Source organism: Myotis myotis, unplaced genomic scaffold (genome assembly GCF_014108235.1).
Source record: "Myotis myotis isolate mMyoMyo1 unplaced genomic scaffold, mMyoMyo1.p scaffold_m19_p_1, whole genome shotgun sequence".
NCBI classification, from domain to species: domain Eukaryota; kingdom Metazoa; phylum Chordata; class Mammalia; order Chiroptera; family Vespertilionidae; genus Myotis; species Myotis myotis.
Window position 1 is genome coordinate 175,192,005 of NW_023416313.1, and position 24,079 is coordinate 175,216,083.

The following is a 24,079-nucleotide window of genomic DNA, read 5'->3' on the forward strand; positions in this document are numbered from 1 at the left end:
ATAGTAACAAGGTATACACATGAATGTAGCCTGAAGAAACCCCTAGGCTGGCGTAGGAGGTAATGGGAAGGTGGTGACTTAGTGTGCCTTCCTCCACTGTTCTCAGGGCCGCCTTCCCCAACAGCTGGGCCAAACAGGTGGGACGGCCTGGGGGAGGCAGCAGAGACCTGGCCGGGGAAAGCCTGGAAGTGAGGTCCTGGACACTGTGGTTTAGGAGTCAGAGAGGCAGGCCAGTCTCACTGCTTTGCACCGGGTGACTGAGCCAGTCTTCTGCACTTCACTGGAGGTGGAGGTGAAGAGGAGGAGGGATGCAGAGGTGGGCTGTGTCCCCGTGCCTCCAGGCTGGGAGGGCTGCGGAGGGCAGGACACGGAGAGGCTTCCTCCTGGCGCCTCACCTGGAAGAGGCTCTGTGCTCTCACTGGCTACACCTCTAGTACATAAGTTCCTTCCACCGCACGGAGGACCACTTACTTGGTCTCACTCCACTGATTGTAGAACAAAAAGAAACATCACCCCTGAGGGAGCCCACCAGCCAGAGGGAGGACACAGTAAGGAAGCAGCTGTCTGCAAGTCAGGAAGAGGGCCCTCCTTAGGAGGCCGCCGTGCTGGCTTCCTGATCTCAGCCCCCAACTATGAGAAGTAAATGTGTGTTGTTTATAACCACCTAGTCTGGTATTTTGCTCAAGCATCTCCAGGTGACTAAGGCAAGTACATCCGGGTACAGAATTAAATTTCTTCTGCAAACTTAAACTTTTAAAAGTCTGTAGATGAACTAGAAGCAAGTATAGTTACTTCTAAGAATTGAATTAGTTGCCCACGAAACAAAGTAGGAAAAAATGGTGAAACATCAGAGCCAAACACAAAGAGAGAGAAACAGAAGGGAAAAGATACAAGACTTGGAGGACAGACCCAGGATACCCAGCATATGGATAAGGGGAGCTTCCGAAGGAGACAAAGAAACAGATGGAGAAGAAGCAATAGTTACACAGAAGAAAATTTACCAGAATTGAAAAAAATGTCTGTGACTACAGATTGAAAAGTTCACTGAATTCTGGGTAGAATTGATTTTTTTTTTTTAAATGAGCCACAATTAGGTACATTCTGATAAAACTCCAAACTCCAAAGATGAAGAAAAAAATCTTATAAACTTCTAGCTATACGGAGCCAAGGTACTTACAGAGGTCGAAGCATCAGATTTTCTGTAGCCTTGACATTCCCTGGGAGGAAAGGCCTTTAAGTGAAGAATTCTATACTCTTTCAACTTATCACTCATTCTTTAGGGTGAGAGAAGGATGGTTCTTGACATGGCAGGGATTCAGAATCTTTTGTCCAAGTGTCTGATCTGAGGAAAATGCTGGAGAAAGGACTCTAACCCAAACACTGTGAGTCTGCACAGAGACCCTAAGATGGGAAAATGGAGAGGAGAAGCACAAAGGTAACTAGCGATCCCTATATCATTTCATGTAAATGGATATTGAGAAATGCTTGGGACTGGGGAACAGAAGTGCCAAACAAATTTTTGAAATAGAAGAGATACTCTATAGGCAAAATCCTAATTATAGCCCAACTGGAAGTATCGGGTTATTCTAGCAAAGCCTGGTTGGGGTCGGAAGAGGGTAAGAGGGGAAAAGCGAAAATCCTTCTAAATACCAGCTGGGATAGTGGGTGACAGAGGCCGAAGGATGGTGGACGTGAAGGTGTGCCGAGTGTCTCGTGTTGGAATGGGGGATATTTCCTAGTTAACAAGGGGAGGAAAGGCCATCAGTGGTGACCTGATTAAACCAAAGTAAGGAAAAGGAGAAAGGCAACAAGAACTAAGAACAACATAAATTGTAACAAAGTGAGATGAAGGGATGAATGAAAACACAAACAAAGCAGCCTGGAGTCATGGAGAGTAGAGTCCATGGAGCCAGACTTCTTCATTCAAATCCCAGATCTGTCACTTTTTTTAAATATGAATATTTATTGTTTTAGTAATAGGGAAGAAAACAAGTTCTTTCTTTAAAACTCTCTTTAAAAAATCTTTATTCTTGAAAGTATTACATATGTCTCTTTTTTCCCCTCCTATTGACCCCTTATAGCCTGCCCCTGTCCACCACCACCCTATTGTCTGTGTCTGTGGGTTATGCATGTATGCATATAAGGTCTTTGGTTGATCTCTTCCCACCCCCCCACCCTCCCACCTTCCCTCTGAGATTTGACAATCTGTTCTATGCTTCTATGTCTCTGGATCTATTTTACTCATCAATTTATCTTGTTCAGTATATTCCATGTATGAGCGAGATCATGTGATACTTGGTTTTCTCTGACTGGCTTATTTTGCTTAACATAATACTCTCCAGGTCACTCCATGCTGTTTCAAAGGGTAAGAGATCCTTCTTTTTTACAGCTGCATAGTATTCCGTGGTGTAAATGTACCACAGCTTTTTTTATCCACTCACTACTAATGGGCTCTTGGGCTGTTTCCAGATCTTAACTATTGTAAATTGTGCTGCTGTTAACATAGGGGTGCATACATTCCTTCTGATTGGTGTTTCAGGTCTCTTAGGATATATTCCTAGAAATGGGATCACTGGGTCAAATGGCAGTTCCATATTTACTTTTTTGAGGAAGCTCCATACTGTTTTCCATAATGGCTGCACCAGTCTGCATTCCCACCAGCAGTGTACTAGGATTCCCTTTTCTCCACATCTTGTCACTTGATTTGTTGATGGTAGCCATTCTCACAGGTGTGAGGTGATACTTCATTATTGTTTTAATTTGCATCTCTCTGATGATCAGTGACTTTAAGCATTTTCCTATGTCTCTTGGTCAGCTGTATGTCCACTTTGGAGAAGTGTCTATTTAGGTCCTTTGCTCATTTTTTAATTGGATTGTTTGTCTTCCTTTTGTTAAATTGTACGAGTCTCTTATACTTTTTGGATATGAACCTTTTATCAGATGTATCATTGCCAAGTATGTTCTCCCATACAGTGGGCTCCCTTTTCATTTTGTTGGTTTCGTTTGCTGTGCAGAAGTGTTTTTTACTTTCATGTAGTCCCATTTGTTTATTTTCTCCTTAGTTTCCTTTGCCTTAGGAGAGGTATCTGTAAGCAGATTGCTATGAGAGATGTCTGAGATTTTGCTGCCTATGGTTTCTTCTAGGATTTTTATGACTTCCATTTAAGTCTTTTATCTATTTTGAGTTTATTCCTGTGTATGGTGTAAGTTGGTGGTCTAGTTTCATTTTTTTGCATATATCTGTCCAGTTTTCCCTACACCATTTATTAAAGAGACTGTCTTGACTCCATTGTATGCTCTTGCCTCCTTAGTCAAATATTAATTGAGCATAATGGTGTGGGTTGATTTCTGGGGTCTCTGTTATATTCCATTGATCTAATGTCTGTTCTTGTGCCAGTACCAGACTGTTTTGATTACAGTGGCTTTATAGTATAACTTGATATCTGGTATTGTGATTCCTCCAACTTTTTTCTTCTTTCTCAAGATTGCTGCAGCTATTTGGGTTTTTGGTGTGTGTGTTTTTTTTTATTCCATATAAATTTTTGGAGTATTCTAGATCTGTGAAATATACCATTGGTAATTTAATAGGGATTGCATTGAATCTATAGATTGCTTTGGATAGTATGGACATTTTAATGATGTTAATTCTACCAATCCATGAACATGGTATATTCTTCCACTTATTTATATCTTCCTCTATCTCTTTTTCCAATGTCCTGTAGTTTTCTGAGTGTAAGTCTTTTACCTCCTTGATTAAGTTTATTCCTAGGTATCAAATTTTTTGTTGCAGTGGTAAATAGGATTGTTTGTTTAGTTTCTCTTTCTGAGAATTCATTATTGGTATATAAAAATGCCTTCGATTTCTGGGTGTTAATTTTGTATCCTGGTATATTGCTGAATTCCTTTTTAACTCTAGTAGTTTTTTGGTGGAGTCTTTAGGGTTTTCTATGTACAATATCATGTCAAAAAAGTAAATACTTAATAAATATTTGTTTGGATGAATGAATAATAAAAGTTTTTCTTCCTCCTTTCCAATTTGGATGCCTTTTATTTCTTCTTGTCTGGTTGTTGTGGCTAGGACTTCCAGTACCATGTTGAATAAGAGTGGTGAAAATGGACATCCTTATCTTGTTCCTGTACTTAGGGGAAATGGTTTTAGTTTTTTCCCACTGAGTATGATGTTGGCTGTAGATTTGTCATATATGGCTTTTATTATGTTGAAGTATGATCTCTCTATTTTCACTCTGCTCAGAGTTTTTATCAAAAAAGGGTGTTGGATTTTGTCGAATGCTTTTTCTGCATCTACTGATATGATCATGTGATTTTTGTCTTTCAATTTGTTTATATGATATATCACATTTATTGATTTTCGAATATTGTACCAGCCTTGCATCCTTGAAATAAATCCTGTTTGGTCATGGTGTATGATCTTTTTAATATATTGCTGGATGCGATTTGCTAATATTTTGTTGAGGATTTTTAGCATCTATGTTCATCAGGGATATGGGCCTGTAATCCTCTTTCTTTGTAGTGTCTTTATATGGTTTTGGAATTCAGATAATGCTGGCCTCATAAAAAGTGTACCTTCCTCTTGGATTTTTGGGAATAGTTTGAGGAAGATAGGTGTTCACTCTTTTTTGAATATTTACTGAAACTCTCCTGTGAAGCCGTCTGGACCAGGGTTTTTGTTTGCTGGGAGTTTTTTTTATTACTGCTTCAATTTCCTCAATTATTATTGGCCTATTCAGGGTTTCTGATTCTTTCTGATTCAGTTTTGGAAGATTGCATTTTTCTAGGAATTTGTCCATTTTATCCACCTTGTCCAGCTTGTTGGCATGTGGTTTCTCATTGCATTTTCTTACACTCCTTTGTATTTCTGTGATGTCAGTTGTTACTTTACCACTTTCATTTCTGATTTTAATTATTTGGGTCCTCTCTCTTTGTTTCTTGATGAGCCTGGCTAAAGGTTCATCAGTCTTGTTTATCTTTTCAAAGAACTAGCTCTTGGTATCGTTGATCTTTTATATTGTTTTTTGTTGGTTTTTTTTAGTCTCTATGTAAGTTATTTTTGCTCCAATCTTCATTATTTCCTTCCTTCTACTTATTCTGGGTTTTTCTTGTTGTTCTCTTTCTAATTCTTTAAGTTGTAGGGTTAAATAGTTTATTATTACTTTTTGTTTTGTTTTGTTTTTTGAGGTAGGCCTGTAATACTATGACCTTCCCTCTCAGGACTGCTTTTGCTGTGTCCCAGAGATTTTGGGCTGTTGTGCAGTCATTTTCATTTGTTTCCAGGAAGTTTTTTACTTCTTCTTTTTTTTTTTATCTCATTGGTAACCCATTCATTGTTAATAACATGCTATTTAGCCTCCATGTGTTTGAATGTTTTGGGGTGTTTTTACTGTAATTGATTTCTAATTTCATTCCATTATGATCTGAGAAGATGCTTGATATGATTTCCATTTCTTAAATTTATAGAGACTTGTTTTGTATCCTAATGTGGTCTGTCTTTGAAAATGACCCATGTGCACTTGAGAAGTATGTATATGCTTCCGCTTTGGGGTGAAATGTTCTATAAATGTCAATTAAATCCATCTAATCAAGTGTGTCATTTAGAGTCACTGTTTCCTTGTTAATTTTTTCTTCTGGAAGATCTATCCGGTGAAGTCAGTGGGGTGTTAAAGCCCCCTATTAAGATTGTACTGCTATTTATCTCTCCTTTAAAATCCTCCAGAAGTTTTTTTTATATATACTTAGGTGCTCCTATATTGGGTGCATATATGTTTACCAAGGTTACATCCTCTTGTTGGATCCATCTCTTTAGTATTATGTAATGACCTTTATTGTCTTGTGATAGCTTTCATTTTGAAGTCTATTTTATCAGATATGAGTATTGCCACCCCAGCTTTTTTTTCGCCCAGCTCTGTCACTTTATGACTGTGGCTTTGGGCAAGTTATGTAACAGCACCTGGGAAATGGGGATGATGACAGTGCCTCCTTCATAGGATGCGGTGAGGGTTAAGTGAGTTAACGTACCCAAAGCACTTAGATCAGTTTCTGGTGAACAGTTAGATCAAGCCAGTGTCTGCCTTATTATTTATAAAGCATAGTAGCAATGTTAATATTTAGTAAGATGACACTTACTAGTACAAGCACTAAATCATATTAAAAAGGTTATTATATAATGGTTATGGCCACTTTTTGTAAATCTATATGTGCCTGATGGCAGCTAAATATATATTAAAAAGTATTAAAAGTGTGAGGACTTAATGAAAATACTTTACACCAGGATAATTCATCATGTCTATTTTAAGCTGAGAGATCCAATAGACCAAAATAAATAAAATCTAGAAAAAAAATGAATAATAGAATCAGCACACTCAATCTAATAGACAATTTTGAACCTTTTGTTCCTGAAATAGTTTTTTGCATGGAACATTTGGCCCTAGCTGGTTTGGCTCAGTGGATAGAGTGTTGGCCTGGGGACTGAAGGGTTCTGGGTTCAATTCTAGTCAAGGGCACATGCCTGGGTTCCAGGCTAAGTCCCCAGTAGGGGGTGTGCAGAGGCAGCCAATCAATGATTCTCTTTCATCATTGATATTTCTATCTCTCTCTCCCTCTCCTTTCCTCTCTGAAATCAATAAAAATATATTTTAAAAAATCAATCATGTGCCACAAAACAAACCATAATACCTTCAAAACATGAAGCATATTACAGACCATATTTTAATCATAGTCCAATGCAATTAGAAATAACAAAAATGATGAAAACCAGATAGCTTGAAAATGAAGAAACACAATTTTAAGTAATCCTTAGATCAAAGAGGAATTCAAAACTGAAATTAAAACAGTGAAAAAGAAAACACGTCACACCCAACTTATGGACACAGAAAATATGGTACTGAAAAAAGTCTTCATTATTAAGAAAGAAATAATAAAAATAAAGGAACAGTGTATTCACCTTTTAAAATTACCAAAAAAAAGGAATAAAACAAAAGAAAGAATTAACAAATATTTAAGCTGTCATCAAGCAAATAGAAAATGCTTTTAAAAAGTGGTTAAAAGGGAAAGGATCCAAGAAACCAAATGCTTTCTCTTTGAAAGGAGCGAGAAGGTGGTGCGGTGAGGGGGAGTGTGAAGAACAGAATATAGTAGAGGAAGGCGGGTGGGAGGAAAGATGTGCCAAAGAATGAGGAAATGCTCAAAAGAAACATCAGATGTAACCTTCTGCTCCCCCTACTCAGCACTCAGGATTTCTGTCTGTCTGTCAGAGTGCTTCCGCCTCAGCTTCTTTCCTGCCTGTTCGTGGCAGGCAGCATGGCCGTCCTGGTGAGCCACTCGCTAGCCGGGCGACTTTGGAGGTATCATTTCAGCTGTCGGTGCCTCATGTCCTGGAGGGGAACATGGCCATCCTGAGTGCCCCCTCACCGAGGACCTGTGAGGTTTGGTGCATGTCAGCACTTCCCAGTCCATGCTCAGATGATGTCCTCATCGCCTCCATCCTTCCTTTGAGGGGTTCCCAGGGTGGACGCTCCACGAGGCCATGCTCTTAGGTGGGGTCACTTACCCTTCAAGCAGTTCTGCTTTCATTTCAGGTCTTTCCAAGGGACACTGTTCGGCCGTTCCAGTAGAAGCATTGTCATCGAATACTCAAGAGAATATTTGCTGTATTTACTGTGTACCAGGCATTGTGCTAAGCGCTTTATGTGTATCTTATGTAATAGTCACAGTGGCCTTAAAAGTCTAGTCACCAGCCTGGCTGGTGTTGCTCAATGGTTTGTCCTCAGCTTATGAACCAGGAGATCACAGTTTGATTCCTGGTCAGGGCACATGCCCAGGTTGTAGGCTCGATCCCCAGTAGGGGGGTGCAAGAGGCAGCCAACCAATGATTCTCATCATTGATATTTCTCTCTCTCTCTCTCTCTGAAATCAATAAAAATATATATTTTTAAAAAGTGTACTCACCACTCCTGTTAACAGATGAGAGAAAGGAAGCTCAGAGAACCTTACACACTTGCCCAGAATTTGGAGGAACCAGAATTTGGAGCCCTTGTCCGATGCCCTGTTCCCCTCCTTGCTCTTGATTTATTACTTTTTAATAAAGGTTTGTTCACCTAAAACAGTGACTATCAAAAAACATCATGGAGTGATAGAAATACACACCTAGGGGCCAGGGGCCCGGTCTGGACCCTATCAAGTCACCTGACACCAGAGCCTCAGTGTTTTTATCGGTAAAGTAAGGGACTCGGTGTGGGTGTGATCCCTAAGGTCTCTCTCTTTCTCTCTGTCTAAGCCCCTGGCTCTCTGTACATACCAGGTGGCTGTTACAAAGGAGCCTCTTCTGAAAAGAGTTCAACATCCTTGCTTAAAATGGTTTTGTGACCCTGACCGGTTTGGCTCAGTGGATAGAGCGTTGGCCTGTGGACTGAAGGGTCCCAGGTTTGATTCCTGTCAAGGGCATGTACTCTGGTTGCAGGCACATCCCCAGTAGGGGGTGTGCAGGAGGCAGCTGATCGATGTTTCTAACTCTCTACCCCTCTCCCTTACTCTCTGTAAAAAAAAAAAAAAAAAAAAAAAAAAAAAAGGTTTTGTGGAATCATGCAAATTCTCAAATGACTCTCCTGTGGTCTTTTGTGTTGCCCAGGTACTCCAGGAGCAGATCCGTGCCCGGGACAACATTAGCTACGGAACTAATTCTGCCTTAAAGACTCTGGAGATGCGTCAGCTATCCGGTTTGGGGGATCTTCGAGGGAGAGTAGCAAGGTAGGTGGTCAGACGTTTGGGACTCCACTCCTCCAAAGCTGTTTTTCATACACTTCGTTTTAGTGGGGGATATATTCATGAAGCCCCAAAGCAAAGTGTTTGCCTTCTTCTCGTACATCACCTCCTTTGCCCACAAAATTTAACAGTGGACATTGACCTGGGTATGAGCGTGCCATGACTTCTTGTGTGTCTGCAACTGGAATTGGTGCGTGGGAGCAAGTGGGGGGAGAGCTCAGCTGGCCAGTGCCATCTGGCAGATGAAGATTATTATGTTTATTGAATCCAATAATATACAAAGTTGGGACTTACATTTTTCCACGGTTTGTTTGTTTATTTATTTATTTATAAGCTATAATTTTATTTACTTTTTATTAGAATTCTAAACAAATACTTCTCCGCCTTTTCTGAAAATGATCTGTGTTTAACATGGAAAAAAATTTTTTTAAATTATTATAGCATAACATGGTCCTTGTCAAATTCTGATGTCTAGCATTAGAATTAACTTCTTCAGAATATTTTTAAAATCTTTATTGTTGAAAGTATTACAGATATCTCCTTTTTTCCCCCTATTGTCCTCTTATAGACAGTCCCCTTCCCTCCCCCTCCATCTCCCCCCCCCCCGCCAGGTGGGGGGAGGCCTTCACCACACTATGGTCTGTGTCCATGGGTTATGCATATATGCATACAAGTTCTTTGGTTAATCTCTTCCCACCCCACCCCCCATTCCCTCAGAGATTCGACAGTCTTCCATGTCTTTTTTTTTAATTTCATTTTTTCTTATAATTCACTTATTAGTAAATTATTTTTCAATTACAGTCGACATACAATATTATATTAGTTTCATCTGTGCAATAGTGATTAGACATTTATATACCCCAATAAGTTTAGTATCCACCTGACACTATGCACAGTTATTACAATATTATTGACTGTATTTTTATTTTATTTTCTGAAAGTATGGGTCCATGGTAGATTGAAAATTTTAAAAAGAGCTCTTTCATCTCAGATAGTTGGAAAGTGCTCTAGCCCTTCACCTCTCGCTGGACCCGCAGCATCACATCACCTGGGACCCTGTTAGAAATGCCAGCAGTCCCTAAAGTGTTCCCGGGCCTCTTCTGCCCTCTGCTGCTGTTAAGAGTCACGCACAGGCCGTGACTGGTTTGGCTCAGTGGATAGAGTGTCGGCCTGCGGACTGAAGGGTCCCAGGTTCGATTCCAATCAAGGGCATGTACCTTGGTTGCGGGCACATCCCCAGTTGGGGGTGTGCAGGAGGCAGCTGATCAATGTTTCTCTCTCATCGATGTTTCTAACTCTCTATCTCTCTCCCTTCCTCTCTGTAAAAAATCAATAAAATATATTAATTAAAAAAAAAAAAGAGTCATGCACAGGAGTTGTGGAGCTCATAGGCAATTTGAGTCAGCCGAGGTGAAGTTGAGAGTGGTTTGCAAAGGGCAGGCGTGGAAAAAAGGGACTCAGGCACCAAGGATTCTTTGGAGCAGAGAGCACTAGTGGCGGGAGGTGTTTTTGCAGACAACACCTGAAGGGCTTCGCATGCTGGGCATGTGGATTTGCATCTGCTGGGTGGACAGCAGTCTAAGAGCAGAGATTGAGTGGAGGACTCGTTGACTCCTCTTGTGTGGTTTTCTATCCACATCTGAGTGAACTCCAGTCTCCTTAGAATGACCTTGCTGACTTCCTCACCTCTCTTTATCTTAGCACTGTACCTTTTAGCAGTGATCAGCTAACTGCTTGTTATGTCCTGAATGAGCCATGCTTCCTATTTCAGAGCCTTTGCACATGCTGTTCTTATACCCAGCATGCCTTTCCTCTTTTTCTAACTTCTGGTCAGCCTTTAAAATACTGCTCAAATGTCACCTCCTCCAGGAAGTCTTCCCAGATCGCCCATGCTCCTGCGCTCCCCTAGCATTCTTTGTTCTATTGAGTATCTCTATTGTCTTCACTGTCTTGGAGTACCATCTTCTATTTTTGTAGCTCAAGCATCTGGGAATAGTCCCTGGAAAATAGTAGATCTAGAAAATCACTGTAATAGGACAGAAAACTTGAATTCTTTTTGTGGAGATTGGCTTAAAGGAAACTACAGCTCTGTTATAGCTCTCAGAACAGTGAGAAGTTAGAAGAGCTTCAGAGTGGCAGGACAGAGTAGAGACCTCAGGAGAACTTTGAGGATCTTCTTGCTCACTTTTAGGCAGATGAAGATTAAGCGAAGCAATATATGTAAGAGGCCTAGTGCAGTGCATGGGATGGCATGTGAAATTATCCTGGTTCTAATTACAAAATGAAGAAGTTATTTTGAAATACTTTCAGAAATTTTACGTTTCCCCCCCTGCAATTTCTTATTAGCTGCTCTACCCAGCTTGTTCCTTCTCTGTAACAAATACTTTCATCCTGCAATAATTAAAAGTGTATTAGGAGTACCACATGTCTTTGTTTTTATATTTGTCTTTCCCGTATAATGTTAATGAGCCTTTAATTGTTGAAATAAACTCATGTGAAGTAAAAATTCTTTGGCAAAGTTTTGGCTTTCTTGAATTGGTTATGTTATTGTATTGAAGGAATCTGAACTTTTTAAATTATATTCTTAAATTACTGGACTGCTATATATATTTTTAAAAAATATTTTTATTGATTTCAGAGAGAAGGGGGGAGAGAGAGAGAGAGAGAGAGAGAGAGAGAGAGAGAGAGAGAGAATGAATGAATGATTGATCGCCTCCCTCCTGCACGCCCCACTCTGGGGATCGAGCCCGAAACCTGGGCATGTGCCCTGAACGAGAATTGAATCATGACCTCCTGGTTCATAGGTTGATGCTCAACCACTGAGCCACACCGGTTGGGCTGGGCTGCTATATTATTTCAGATTTATTTCATAGTGTTTTGGATCCATTGGTGATGTAATTGATAGGAAACAGACCCTGATCCCTCCCACGTAGATCCAGCTGGGAGGGACAAAGGCAGATTTGCCATGGAGGTGAGAGACACTTACCCCACTAAGCATAGCACACCCTAAAAAAGACTTTCTCAGAGGCTCCCATTTCTCTCTAAAGCAGAGCTCAGGGCTTTCCTATTCTTACTGGAATATTTGGTCCATTTTTGCCCTGTCTTCTTCATTTTTCCAAGACTCAACGGCCACATCCACTTTCCTCTATGAAGTCTGTTTGCATGATGTTAGAGCAGCTGTGGGCAAACTACGGCGCGCGGGCCGGATTCAGCCCGTTTGAAATGAATAAAACTATTGAAAAAAAAGACCGTACCCTTTTATGTAATGATGTTTACTTTGAATTTATATTAGTTCACACAAACACTCCATCCATGCTTTTGTTCCGGCCCTCCGGTCCAGTTTAAGAACCCATTGTGGCCCTCGAGTCAAAAAGTTTGCCCACCCCTGTGTTAGAGCCTTAGAGAATTATCGCTATACCAAGGCAGATGTGCAAATTCCCGCAAGGTACGCAAGCCCAGGTGCAAAGAAAAAAAAAAAACAGATAAATTGGACATCATCAGATTAAAGACTTTTGGGGATGATGTGCAATGCTGTTCTGAATAGTCACATAGTTTTTGTGTGGTCGTATGTTTTCATTTCTCTTGCATATATATACACCTAGGAGTGTAATTGTTGAGTAATGTGGTAGCTCTAACTTTTGAAGAACAGAACAGTCAGACTGTTTTCCAAAGTGGCCACACCATTTTACTGCCAGCAGCAGTGTATGAGGGCTCCCATTTCTCTACATTCAACACTTATCTGTCTTTTTTATTACAGCCAACCTAGGGCGTGTGAAGTGGCATTATGTGATTTTGGTTTGCATTTCCCTTAATGACTAATGGTATTGAACATCATTTAATGTGCTTATTGGTGATTTCTCTGCTTTGTAGCACTTACTCAGATCCTGTGCCCATTTTTAAATTGGGTTATTTGCCTCTTTATTATTGTAGGAGCACTTTGTGTACTCCGGATGCAATTCTCTGATCAGATATTTGAAAAAAGTTTCCCCATTCTGTTTTCTTTTCATTTCCTTAATGGGGTCCATTTGGGTCTATTTTTAAAAAAATTCTGTCTCTTTATTGCTATTCTCTATTTAATGAGACATTGTCATTAGGCTTTACTTTTTAAAGCATGTTTCTTTGACTACATTTATAATGGCTGCCTTGTGTTTTGTCTTTTAAATTTGACGTCTGCTCTTTCACAGGCAGCTTCTGTCTGCTCCTTCCCCATGTATAGGTCACATTTTCCTGTTTCTTTGCATGTCTCAGGCTTTTTGTTAACAGCTGGGTGTTTCAGGTAGTATGTTGTTGCAATCTGTATACTGACACACACCCTGGGGTTTGTTGTTGTTTGTTCAGTGGCTTGGCTGGACTGTGTTAGTGATGTCTGTCTCCCCTACAGTACGGAGCCTCAGATGTCACTCCTCAGAAGGTACAAAGTCACCTTGCAGTTATAGTGGCTTCAGCAAGGCTCTGTCTCTTTCCCTGATCGGTATTAAGCCATCTGCCTCTGTTGGAACCACACCCAAATTTTAGCTCTACTGATTGCTGGCCTATTGCTCTACTGTTTTTGAAGTGCCCTAGAACATACATTGCTCCGTGATCTGATTCAATTAAATTATTGCCAGCACTTACGGGTTTAATGATGTATATATACCCTAGTTACATACGTATGTGTGCGTGTGTATATATACACACGCACATATACATATATGTTAATTATTACACATACATACATATATATTATAATATGGAAGATGAGAAAATGTTTTAAATGTCATTGCTTTTGGTTGCTGTGCCACCATGTCACAAGCTGTAAGAGAAGTTCTGCGTAAGCATGTTGCCCGTCATACCTGTTGCTAGACTTTGGGACCCTGTTGGCCAAGTGGTAGAGTCATTCTGCCACCTGATGGCCACAGTTAGGAAGTGTAGCCAGGAGATAGCTGCCAAAAGACTGGAAAAGGAAAATTTGGAATCTGTAATAGAAAACATCAAGGATGAAATAGGACAACTGATCAGATTCATTGCAAATTCTTGTTTAGCTAAAGTTATTGAGCATGTGCACAGCTATGTTAGAGTGCTGAGGCTGTCTTTTATGAGTGTTTTTTTGAAAAGACAAGAATGATGTCTTTGCTTCAATACTAGCTGAAATAGCAATATTGCTTTCCCCTTAATATATCTATCTATCTATCTATCTATCTATCTATCTATCTATCTATCTACACACACACACACACACACACACACACACACACACACACTAGAGGCCCGGTGCATGAAATTTGTGCACTCGTGGGGAGGTGGGGTCCCTCAGCTCTGATGGCAAGAGGGTGCACACCAGGCCAAGGGACCCCACTGGTGCATGATCAGGGCCAGGAGGGACTCAGGAAGTTGGCCAGCCAGGGAGGGGCTATGGGAGGGCTCTGAGGCTTGTCCAGCCCATCTCACTCAGTCCGGATCAGCCGGATCCCAGCAGCAAGCTAACCTACCGGTAGGAGCGTCTGCCCCCTGGTGGTCATTGCACGTCATAGCAACTGGTCAACCAGTCGACTGTCTGCCCCTTGGTGGTCAGTGCATGTCATTGTGAGAGGTTGAGTGGCCTTAGCATATCATTAGCATATTATGCTTTGATTGGTTGAATGGTCGACTGGATGACCAGACACTTAGCATATTAGGCTTTTATTATTTAGGATAATAATTTTTATATATATAAATACATATTTATATAATTTCAAACTTATAAAAATATGCAAGACTCATCATTTGTTAACATTTTGTCCCATTTACTCTGTTATTCTTTCATATATAAAATTTATTTCTGAAACATCTGAGAGTAAGAATAACATTGTTTTTGACATTAGAAACACAAGTTGATTTCACTGTGTGTGTTTTCTGATGAGAGGCTTTGGTATCACTCACTGTGAGCCTCTCTACTTTCCCTGCCCTCCCTACCCCTTTATTTATAAAAGTACGTAAGTGATTTATGCTGGTAATAAACAATCAGGCATACTGTGAAATATATGAAATGGAGAATGAAGGCTCACCAACTCCATCTCTGTTTTACTCCTTAGAGGTAACTAATGTTAACAATCTGGTGTCTGTTCTCTTAGACTTTTCTTATACATTGTTGTAAAATAATTATCATTGTAGTAATATAATGATTTGCAGCAAAACAATTACCTAATAGTGTGATTTTGATTTTACTGAAGTAGATTTTTAGATACTCCTTCCATATGGGCTGTGGGCAATACATTTCTTAATTTTTGTATGTCTGAAACTGTCTTTATCTTTATTTTGCACTTATTCTTGGATGATAGTTTATTTTTCTTAAATTTTTAAAGGTATTTCTCCATCATCTTGTGATATCTATTATCCTATCTAATAATAGGCAAACATGGTAATTGACCGTACCTTTGCTACAGCCCCATTGGCTAATCAGCGTGATATGCAAATTAACCGTCAACAAAGATGGCGGTTAATTTGCATACATAGGCTCTAAGTGGTGGAGCAAAGCCTGACAGCCCGGGGCCAGCAGAGCAGCAAGGCCTGACATTTCCGGGGCCGGCGGAGCAGCGAGGCCTGACGTTTCCGGGGCCGGCGGCGCAGTGAGGCCTGACATTTCCGGGGCCGGCGGAGCAGTGAGGCCTCATGGCCCCGGGGTCGGCGGAACAGCGAGTCCTGACGTTTCCGGGGCCGGCAGAGCAGTGAGGCCTGACGGACCCGGGGCCGGCAGAGCAGCAAGGCCTCATGGCCCCGGGGCCCGCGGAGCAGCGAAGCCTGATGTTTCCGGGGCTGGCTCCGGCCAGAACTCGGCCAGAGCGAAGGCCTGGGCCCCGGGTGCTGGAGGCAAACCTGTGCCAGCAGCCAGGGGAAAGGAAGGCCTATTGCACGAATTTCTTCGTGCAATAGGCCTCTAGTCTTCTGGTATGTGTTGTGTGCTCTTACACTCAGTCTTTGGCAGATTACCAGTCTTGAGTCTCTGGTAGCTTTTAAGATTTTATCTTTACTGTGGCCTATCTGAATCTCACCATGCTCCATTTATTTTTACTTATCCCACTTTGTATTCATTAAATACTTTACAATTCATGTCTGTCTTCAGTTTAATGAAATTGCCAGCACTCACACCTCAAATATTGCATATCTGTCATTCTCTACATCTCCTCCTCCTCCTCTTCCTCTTTCTTCTTCTTTGTTAAATATGTTTTTTATTTTAGAGAGAAAGGAAGGGAGATGGAGAGAGAGAGAAACATCATTGGCTGCCTCCTGCACGCCTCCTACTGGGGTCAGAGCCTGCAACCTGCATGTGCCCTGCCCGAATTGACCTGGTGACCTCTGCTCATGGAACAGTGCTCAGCCAGCTCAGCCACACTGACCAGGGCCATTTCCTTCCTTTGAAACTCAACTTCTCCTGGACTTACGTTAGCATTTCTTTATCCGTCCTCCTTGTTTTATAACTATTTTTCATGTTTTGAATCTCTGTCTGCCTTTACTGCATTCTGAGTGAGCTCCTTGCCACTATCTTCTAGTTCACTGATTTTATCCTCAGTCATGCCTAATCTAGAGTTTGACTGGTCTATCAAGACAGCTCTGTAGTTTATTCCCAGGATTTCTAATTTTTTCTCTTACATACTCGTTCTCCTTTCATCTCTGCCTGTTTTTTTTTTACTACTTTAGCATCCTCTAGATCAGTGGTTCTCAACCTTCTGGCCCTTTAGATACAGTTCCTCATGTTGTGACCCAACCATAAAATTATTTTCATTGCTACTTCATAACTGTAATGTTTCTACTGTTATGAATCGTAATGTAAATATCTGATATGCAGGATGGTCTTAGGCGACCCCTGTGAAAGGGTGGTTCGACCGCCAAAGGAGTCGCGACCCACAGGTTGAGAACCGCTGGTCTTGATGGGTGTTAATCTTTCTTTGTTATTTTGTAGTATCTTAAATATATTTATTTTAAACTTATTTGATCCCAGTTGTGCTTTCCATAGCTGGGGGAGCCCCACTCAAGTCTCTGGTTTCAGTTACCCTGGCCACAAGTGGAGCCAGTTCTTGCCCTTCTTGCCCTGTGGGAACTAAACTTTCTTCTTACTACTATTGGTTTTCAGATACAGAGCCCCAGCCAGCCTCTGACACCAGCAAAGCATTTGCTCTGCTCTGTCTTCTGCACCATCTCTCTGCTTTCCACTTTCTCCCATTCCTTTTACCCTTTGGCTTTATACCTTTTTTATAACATTCATTTGGTGTCATCTTGATAGATATTCAGGAGGGAGCCAAGATGAGGGCATGTGTGTTGTCCGCCACGTTTAACTGAAATACCAGGTAGCAGTTCCTGTTTGCAATATTTTAATACAAAGTGATTAGTAAATTAGTTAAATATTATAGCTTATTAGAAAGCCTACCTAGCACTGGCATGCTCTCTAATTTTTATTTATGGCTTATAAAGCATAAACCTGTAATATTTTATTTTCTCCAGCTTTGAAGGGATATAATTTAACTTTTGTTAATTTGTTTGCTGTTGATTGCAAATACTCGATGTGATTTAGAAAGTGAGACTCTTTGCGGTATCTACATCTTTTAGGGAATAGTCCATAAACCTTGTTCAGGCCTTAGTGCGGATGTACATCTTAAAGAACACATCCTCAACGCTTGTAGGATGATTGTAGATGGCTGATTTACTGAACGTGTGACTGGCCATAGGTTATTCTTCGTGAGTATTTATGACTTATTCAGCAAGTTCCCAAACAATCTTCTGAGCTTATTTGTCTGAATCAGGGGGATAGTGAACAGATGTCAAATGTAATCCCCATCAATAATAGGAAAATATAGGTATAGATTGCATCGCATTTGGGAGTAGTGGCATAATAGTTTAAAAATCTAGATTGTTATAGTGTGTGTGCTGGAGAGACGAAGTTCTCACTATGCTGTGTTTGGTATAGCAGACATTCTACAGCTACGTACTGAGTGAATGAATGGATTGTGGCCTGGGGTTCCAACCACAGCCTCTTCACTTGACTGTATGTTGCCTTGAACCTGACCTGCCTTTCATGACAGGGACCTAAGCCCACATGTCTCTGGCTCTGGTTCCCTTATACTCCAGCCCCATTTCTGCTTCATGGGGGCCCAGGCAACAATGGTGGGATAGTGCTTATTCCATAAAATTATAACATATTCTTTGTACATGGCTATTGATCAAAACATTTTCCTTGTGGAATTGTTTTTTCTGATTATAAAAATTATATGTTTTGGAGAAAACCAAGATAGCGACCTAGGTAAACACCGGAGATTGCTGCCTCGCACAACCACTTCAAAAATACAACTAAAAGACGGAACGGACATCATCCAGAACCGCAGGAAGGCTGGCTGAGTGGAAGTTCTACAACTAGGAGGAAAGAGTAAAACATACCGAGACTCAGAGGAGGCGCAGTGCTGAAGTAAAATACTAAGGTGTGGAGTGCATGCAGAGCGGGCTGGTGGCTGAGGGCGTGGTTGTCTGTTTCAATCGGGAGGGAGTCTCAGGCTCTGAGCTCCACTTCCGGGCAAGTCTCTGTGGACCCAGACTCAAACGGGAGAAGTGGGACTGTCTGGCATCGGTCGGAACTCAAGGGCAGCTTTCTCTCCGAGGTACTTGCAGCAGTTGCTGGGACACTGAGAGGCAGAGCCTCTGGGGATGGGACTGAGAGCAGCCATAACTGCTCGCTCCGCCTGCCCTGTTGATCCCGTGGGACCCACCCCGCCCAAGCCCTGCACAGAGGCATTTGCGGGATAGCCTCAGGCAAAGGCTAGATTAGCACCTCCCTAGAGGACAGAAGTTCTCCCGCTGCAGACACAGCTGATTCTCACAGCCAGTTGGCCTGGAAGTCAAATCCCCCCCAGTATTACCTACAACAATCAAGGCTTAACTACAACAAGACTGCACACAAAGATCACTAGGGGGTGCACCAAGAAAGCATAAAAAATGCGGAGACAAAGAAACAGGACACAAATGTCAGAAATGGAAGATATAGAGCTCAAAACCACACTTTTAAGGTCTCTCAAGAACTGTCTAGAAGCTGCCGATAAATTTAGTAAGGCCCTCGAAAAGACTGGTGAGACCGCCGATAAATATAGTGAGATCCTCAAGAAATCTAATGAGACCCTCGATGTTGTGATAAAGGACCAACTAGAAATTAAGCATACACTGACTGAAATAAAGAATATTATACAGACTCCCAACAGCAGACCAGAGGATCGCAAGAATCAAGTCAAAGATTTGAAATGCGAAGAAGCAAAAAACACCCAACCAGAAAAGCAAAATGAAAAAAGAATCCGAAAATACGAAGATAGTGTTAAGGAGCCTCTGGGACAGCTTCAAGCGTACCAACATCCAAATTATAGGGGTACCAGAAGATGAGAGAGAGCAAGATATTGAAAACCTATTTGAAGAAATAATGACAGAAAACTTCCCCTACCTTGTGAAAGAAATAGACTTACAGGTCCAGGAAGCGCAGAGAACCCCAAACAAAAGGAATGCAAAGAGGACCACACCAAGACACATCATAATTAAAATGCCAAGAGCAAAAGACAAAGAGAGACTCTTAAAAGCAGCAAGAGAAAGAAACTCAGTTACCTACAAGGGAATACCCATACGACTATCAGCTGATTTCTCAACAGAAACTTTGCAGGCCAGAAGGGAATGGCAAGAAATATTCAAAGTGATGAATAGCAAGAACCTACAACCAAGATTACTTTATCCAGCAAAGCTATCATTCAGAACTGAAGGTCAGATAAAGAGCTTCACAGATAAGGAAAAGCTAAAGGAGTTTATCACCACCAAACCAGTATTATATGAAATGCTGAAAGGTATCCTTTAAGAAGAGGAAGAAGAAGAAAAAGGTAAAGATACAAATTATGAACAACAAATACGCATCTATCAACAAGTGAATCTAAGAATCAAGTGAATAAATAATCTGATGAACAGAATGAACTGGTGATTATAATAGAATCAGGGACATAGAAAGGGAATGGACTGGCTATTCTTGGGGGGGGGGGAAGGGATGTGGGGGATGCGGGAAGAGACTGGACAAAAATCGTGCATCTATGGATGAGGACAGTGGGTGTGGAGTGAGGGCGGAGGGTGGGGCGGGAACTGGGAGGAGGGGAGTTATGGGGGGGGGAAAAAGAGGAACAAATGTAATAATCTGAACAATAAAGATTTAATTTAAAAAAATTATATGTATTTATTTCAGGAAAGTTGTGCAGGTCAGAAAAGAATGAAAAATACAATAACCAAACATGATCCAGAGATAGTTGGTTAGTATTTTGTAAGCTTTCATGTGATAGTTTAATGATTATCTGCATCAAGGTTCACTCAAGCAAACAGAAAACACTCTATTTTAGCAGGAACGGATTTCACATCGAAAATCACAGCTCGAAAAAGCAGTGGGAGCTGTGGGGAGGCAAAGGGCAGGAAACTTACTGGCTTTCAGGAAAATAGGCAGCACGAGAATCACAGAAGGGGACTCGGCTGCCCCCAGCACGGAAGTCAGGGGTTTCAGGAGTGTGTCTGGAAGCGGCTGCACACCCACCCGGGCAGGGTCCCCAGGTGCCTGCCCGCCCACTGCTGCAGAGTAGAATAGGACTGCCCCTTCTCCTCCACCTTCCACCTCCTGCAGAAGTGCCTCCCCCTGGTGGATCTGAATCACACCACGCCAGTGAGGGAACCCGGGAAGTGCAGTTTGGGGGCTCCTGCCTGAGGAGCTTTCCGAAGGAGCAAAAGGGCTGTGGCAGCTCTGAGTGGCCCCCTCGTGATTGCTTTCTCTTGTCAGTACTCTTTCGGTATCTGTTTTCTAAGATTCTCACCATGAGTTATTTCCGTGACTGTCTGGCCACCTCTTATTCTAGGCAAAGCGAACCTCCAGATATACTGTTTGAAGCTCTGCCCACTGTGAGTTTTCCCTTCTGTAATACCCTCAGGGCCACTCCTGAGCGGGCTTTTCAGTGTCAGCAGCCTTCTAGAAGGTGCCAGCCTATTGGGTGTGACCATCTGTAAATCAGGCCTGTCCTTTTCTCCCTCAGTCCACTTGGGCATCAAAAACTCCTCAAGAGGCCACGGGTGTGAGTTGAAGGAAGTTGGTCCAGTAGCAGGGCGGGATGCCACGGGAGTCAGGGCTCATGCCGTTTGCGTAGCCTTTGCGATCTGTTCCGGCTTGATGTCTGTACGTACCCCTCCCCTTGAGGATGGGGTGCTGCTCAGCGCCCACCTGTATGCAGTCTCCCCCAGCGCCCAGTGGCAAGCCAGCAGCTACTTCTCCAGGCAGGACCGATTGTGTTGGGACAGGGATGACTTTGCTCTAAACCCCTCGGGTTCTGTCCTGTGACCCTCCTGTTAGGTCTGTCACCCGTGGACAGAGGCTGGTACACAGCGTATCTGCCACCGACACTTGGAGCACCACTGGGACCGCCAAGGGGTGTAAGGCCCGGGGGCAGAGCCACTTCCCTGGCAGCGCGGACCAGCTGCAGGGCCTCCCCTGGCCCTGGACCCCTCAAAGCAGACAGCCTGCTAGGTGGTTAAGAGGGGCCTTTCTAATGTGGTGGAAGTTGCCTCCAAAATGCAACCCCCCCCCCCCAACACACACACCCATGAAAAGGCGGAGGTGGTTCTGAAGACGACAGACCACATCCGCACACGCTGTCGTGTTTTGTAACTGGGCCCTCACTGCAGATACGGTTTTGTAGTCATGATCATTGTAAGCCTGAGGCCCTTTGTTGGTGACATCTCGAGTCTTTTTAAGCACACCCCTGTGGTTTAACGTAAAAACCATAGTGAGGGCAGCTCTCAGAATTCGTTTGAGCCTCTGTTAAAAAGAGCGGCTCATCGCGCAGTTTCTCTGAGTGGGGCCATGCATTGTAGAGCAGGCAAGGAAGCCCGAGCACTTGTTGGGAAACGTGAGTGAGAATGAGCTTCGTTGTTTGCCTGGACAGGTGTGACGCCAGCATAGCCAGACTCTCCGCGGAGCACAAATCCACGTGCGAGGGCCTTCAGCACTTGAACAAAGAGCAGCAGGCTGCCAAACTTATCCTGGAAACAAAGATCAAGGACGCAGAGGGCCAGGTATGACCTGTCTCAGGGAGCTGTTTAAAAGTGGTCATTGTTCTCAGCTGAGAGTACCGTGGTGCGGCCTGTCTTTTACAGAGGAGACTAGCTGGGGCAACCGGCATAAGCATGATCTCTTTTCTCTGCTTCTTCCTTCCTCTGCGTCACTGGAGTGGCGCTTCATGAGTAAGGCAGCCAAGTCACCGAGATTTTTCGGTACAGTCCTAATTCCAGAGATCCTTTCCCTTCATTCTGAAAACAGTTACGACATTCCAAATTGTAACTCCAAAACGACCCCTCGCACAGGTAAGCGATCAGCATTCTTTTACATGCCAGTCGTCCCAATTTGGGGTTTGGGGAAAGGTGGCTATGTTCACCGGGACTAGTCTGTATGTGGGAAGAAATTAGGGCAAAGCTGGAGGATAGGCCGGCTAGTGGATTTTCAGTATTCCACCTTGAAATTCACAGTTTAATTTCAAAAAGCAAAATTCTTGGCATTTAACGTTTGCTTTTTGGCCACTTACAACTTTCCCTTTGCCATAACGGGGCCTGTCTTTCTGGGATTTCCCCACAGTGTGTTTTCTGCTTGCTCTTCTTCATTTAAAGGGGGACTATGCCAGGAAAGTGGGGCATCTGGTCAACTTATTGGATTCAAAAGACTTGTGTCCTAACTGCATCCAATAAGTAGGTAAATCTGCTTATGTGAAAAGCACAGACATTATAAAACCATGAAAAGAAGAATAAAATGACAAGTCCAGTACTTTTTATCACAGAATGAGTGAGGATAAAATTATTACATCAGAAAATAAATGCTAAGGAAATATTAAGCTTTCTGATAGCCAAGCCAAGTGTAATGCATATAGAAATCCATAAAAGGAGACATATTTTTTTATTTGTTCTGGATCTGAAAAATAGTTGTTTCATGAATCTTTAAGGAACATTGCAGAAAATTAAGACATTTCATATAGCACTAGTTTTATGTTACATGGTAGTAAAAAGACAAGGGAAATGGGTAGGCGGTGGGAGGGAGAAAGGAGTGGGAAGGGTGCATAGTTACAAATTATGTTTTCTGGGAACTAAACAATGCAGAGGTAAATCTGGGACCTTAATGGATTTTGTAAGTGATAAGAATTCCATTCTCTGTGACTAGCAGCTACATTCCTGGTAGAATTTCAGGATAAAAGTGACGATATTTTGTGCCAGCAGGTGGCAGTAGTGTACCTGGGCAGAAACTGGGCTTGCTCATCAGAGTTCTGTAGCTCAGTGTTCAGTGCACAGGGAACATTTTGGAAGTGCTGCTGGTATTGGTTTTTGATGGGGCCTGTGAAAGAAAATGGAAGTGGAGGGATGAGGTGAAGTCCTAAATGACTGTATTAAATTAGACTGAATCTTCATGCCATTTGTCTAGAACAGCCATGGGCAAACTACGGCCCGCGGGCCAGATCCGGCCCGTTTGAAATGAATAAAACCATTGAAAAAAAAGACCGTACCCTTTTATGTAATGATGTTTACTTTGAATTTATATTAGTTCACACAAACACTCCACCCATGCTTTAGTTCCGGCCCTCCGGTCCAGTTTAAGAACCCATTGTGGCCCTCGAGTCAAAAAGTTTGCCCACCCCTGGTCTAGAATATAGCTTACGGAATGTTTTCTTCAATGACCTCTGAAAAGGTTCAATGTGATACTCCATGCAAAGTCTCTTTTCCAGATTTCTCAGCTTTTGAACAGAGTGGACTTGTCAATATCCGAGCAAAGCACCAAACTGAAGATGTCCCACAGAGATAGTAACCACCAGCTTCAGCTCTTGGATACTAAGTAAGTCATCAACTTATAAACATTTTATTTCTAATGGTAGAAGTTCTTTATGAGCTTATTCAGTACTACAGTTTCCCCCTCTTATTTATTTATTGCATAAACAAAGTGACAACAGTACTGGGAGTTGAAAGGAAAAGTATCTGTGCAGCATGCTGTCGCTTCACCTTCCTCATTTTTGTTTTTCTTGGTTGGATAATCATCCATCCATTCATTCAATAAATAGCTGAGCGCTGGCCAAGGTGCTGAGGATCAGTAATGAAAAGAAACAGACTGTCCTAGTCCTTGTGTAGCTGATAGTCTAGGGCCGTGGTCAGCAAACTGCGGCTCGCGAGCCACACGCGGCTCTTTGGCCCCTTGAGTGTGGCTCTTCCACAAAATACCATGTGGGGGCGCGCAAGTACAGTGTGATTGAAACTTCGTGGCCCATGCGCAGAA

General features: G+C 42.3%; 1 protein-coding gene across 3 annotated transcripts in view; it reads left to right on the top strand.

Moving 5' to 3' along the window:
* Positions 1-24,079, top strand: part of FAM81A (family with sequence similarity 81 member A) — a 92,650-nt gene that overhangs the window by 52,195 nt on the left and 16,376 nt on the right. For all 3 annotated transcript variants that reach the window (XM_036303291.1, XM_036303298.1, XM_036303308.1), the window contains 3 exons: positions 8,642-8,760; positions 21,717-21,846; positions 23,538-23,644. In XM_036303291.1, the coding sequence (XP_036159184.1) occupies positions 8,642-8,760; positions 21,717-21,846; positions 23,538-23,644 (356 nt within the window). The remainder of the gene's footprint in view (positions 1-8,641; positions 8,761-21,716; positions 21,847-23,537; positions 23,645-24,079) is intronic.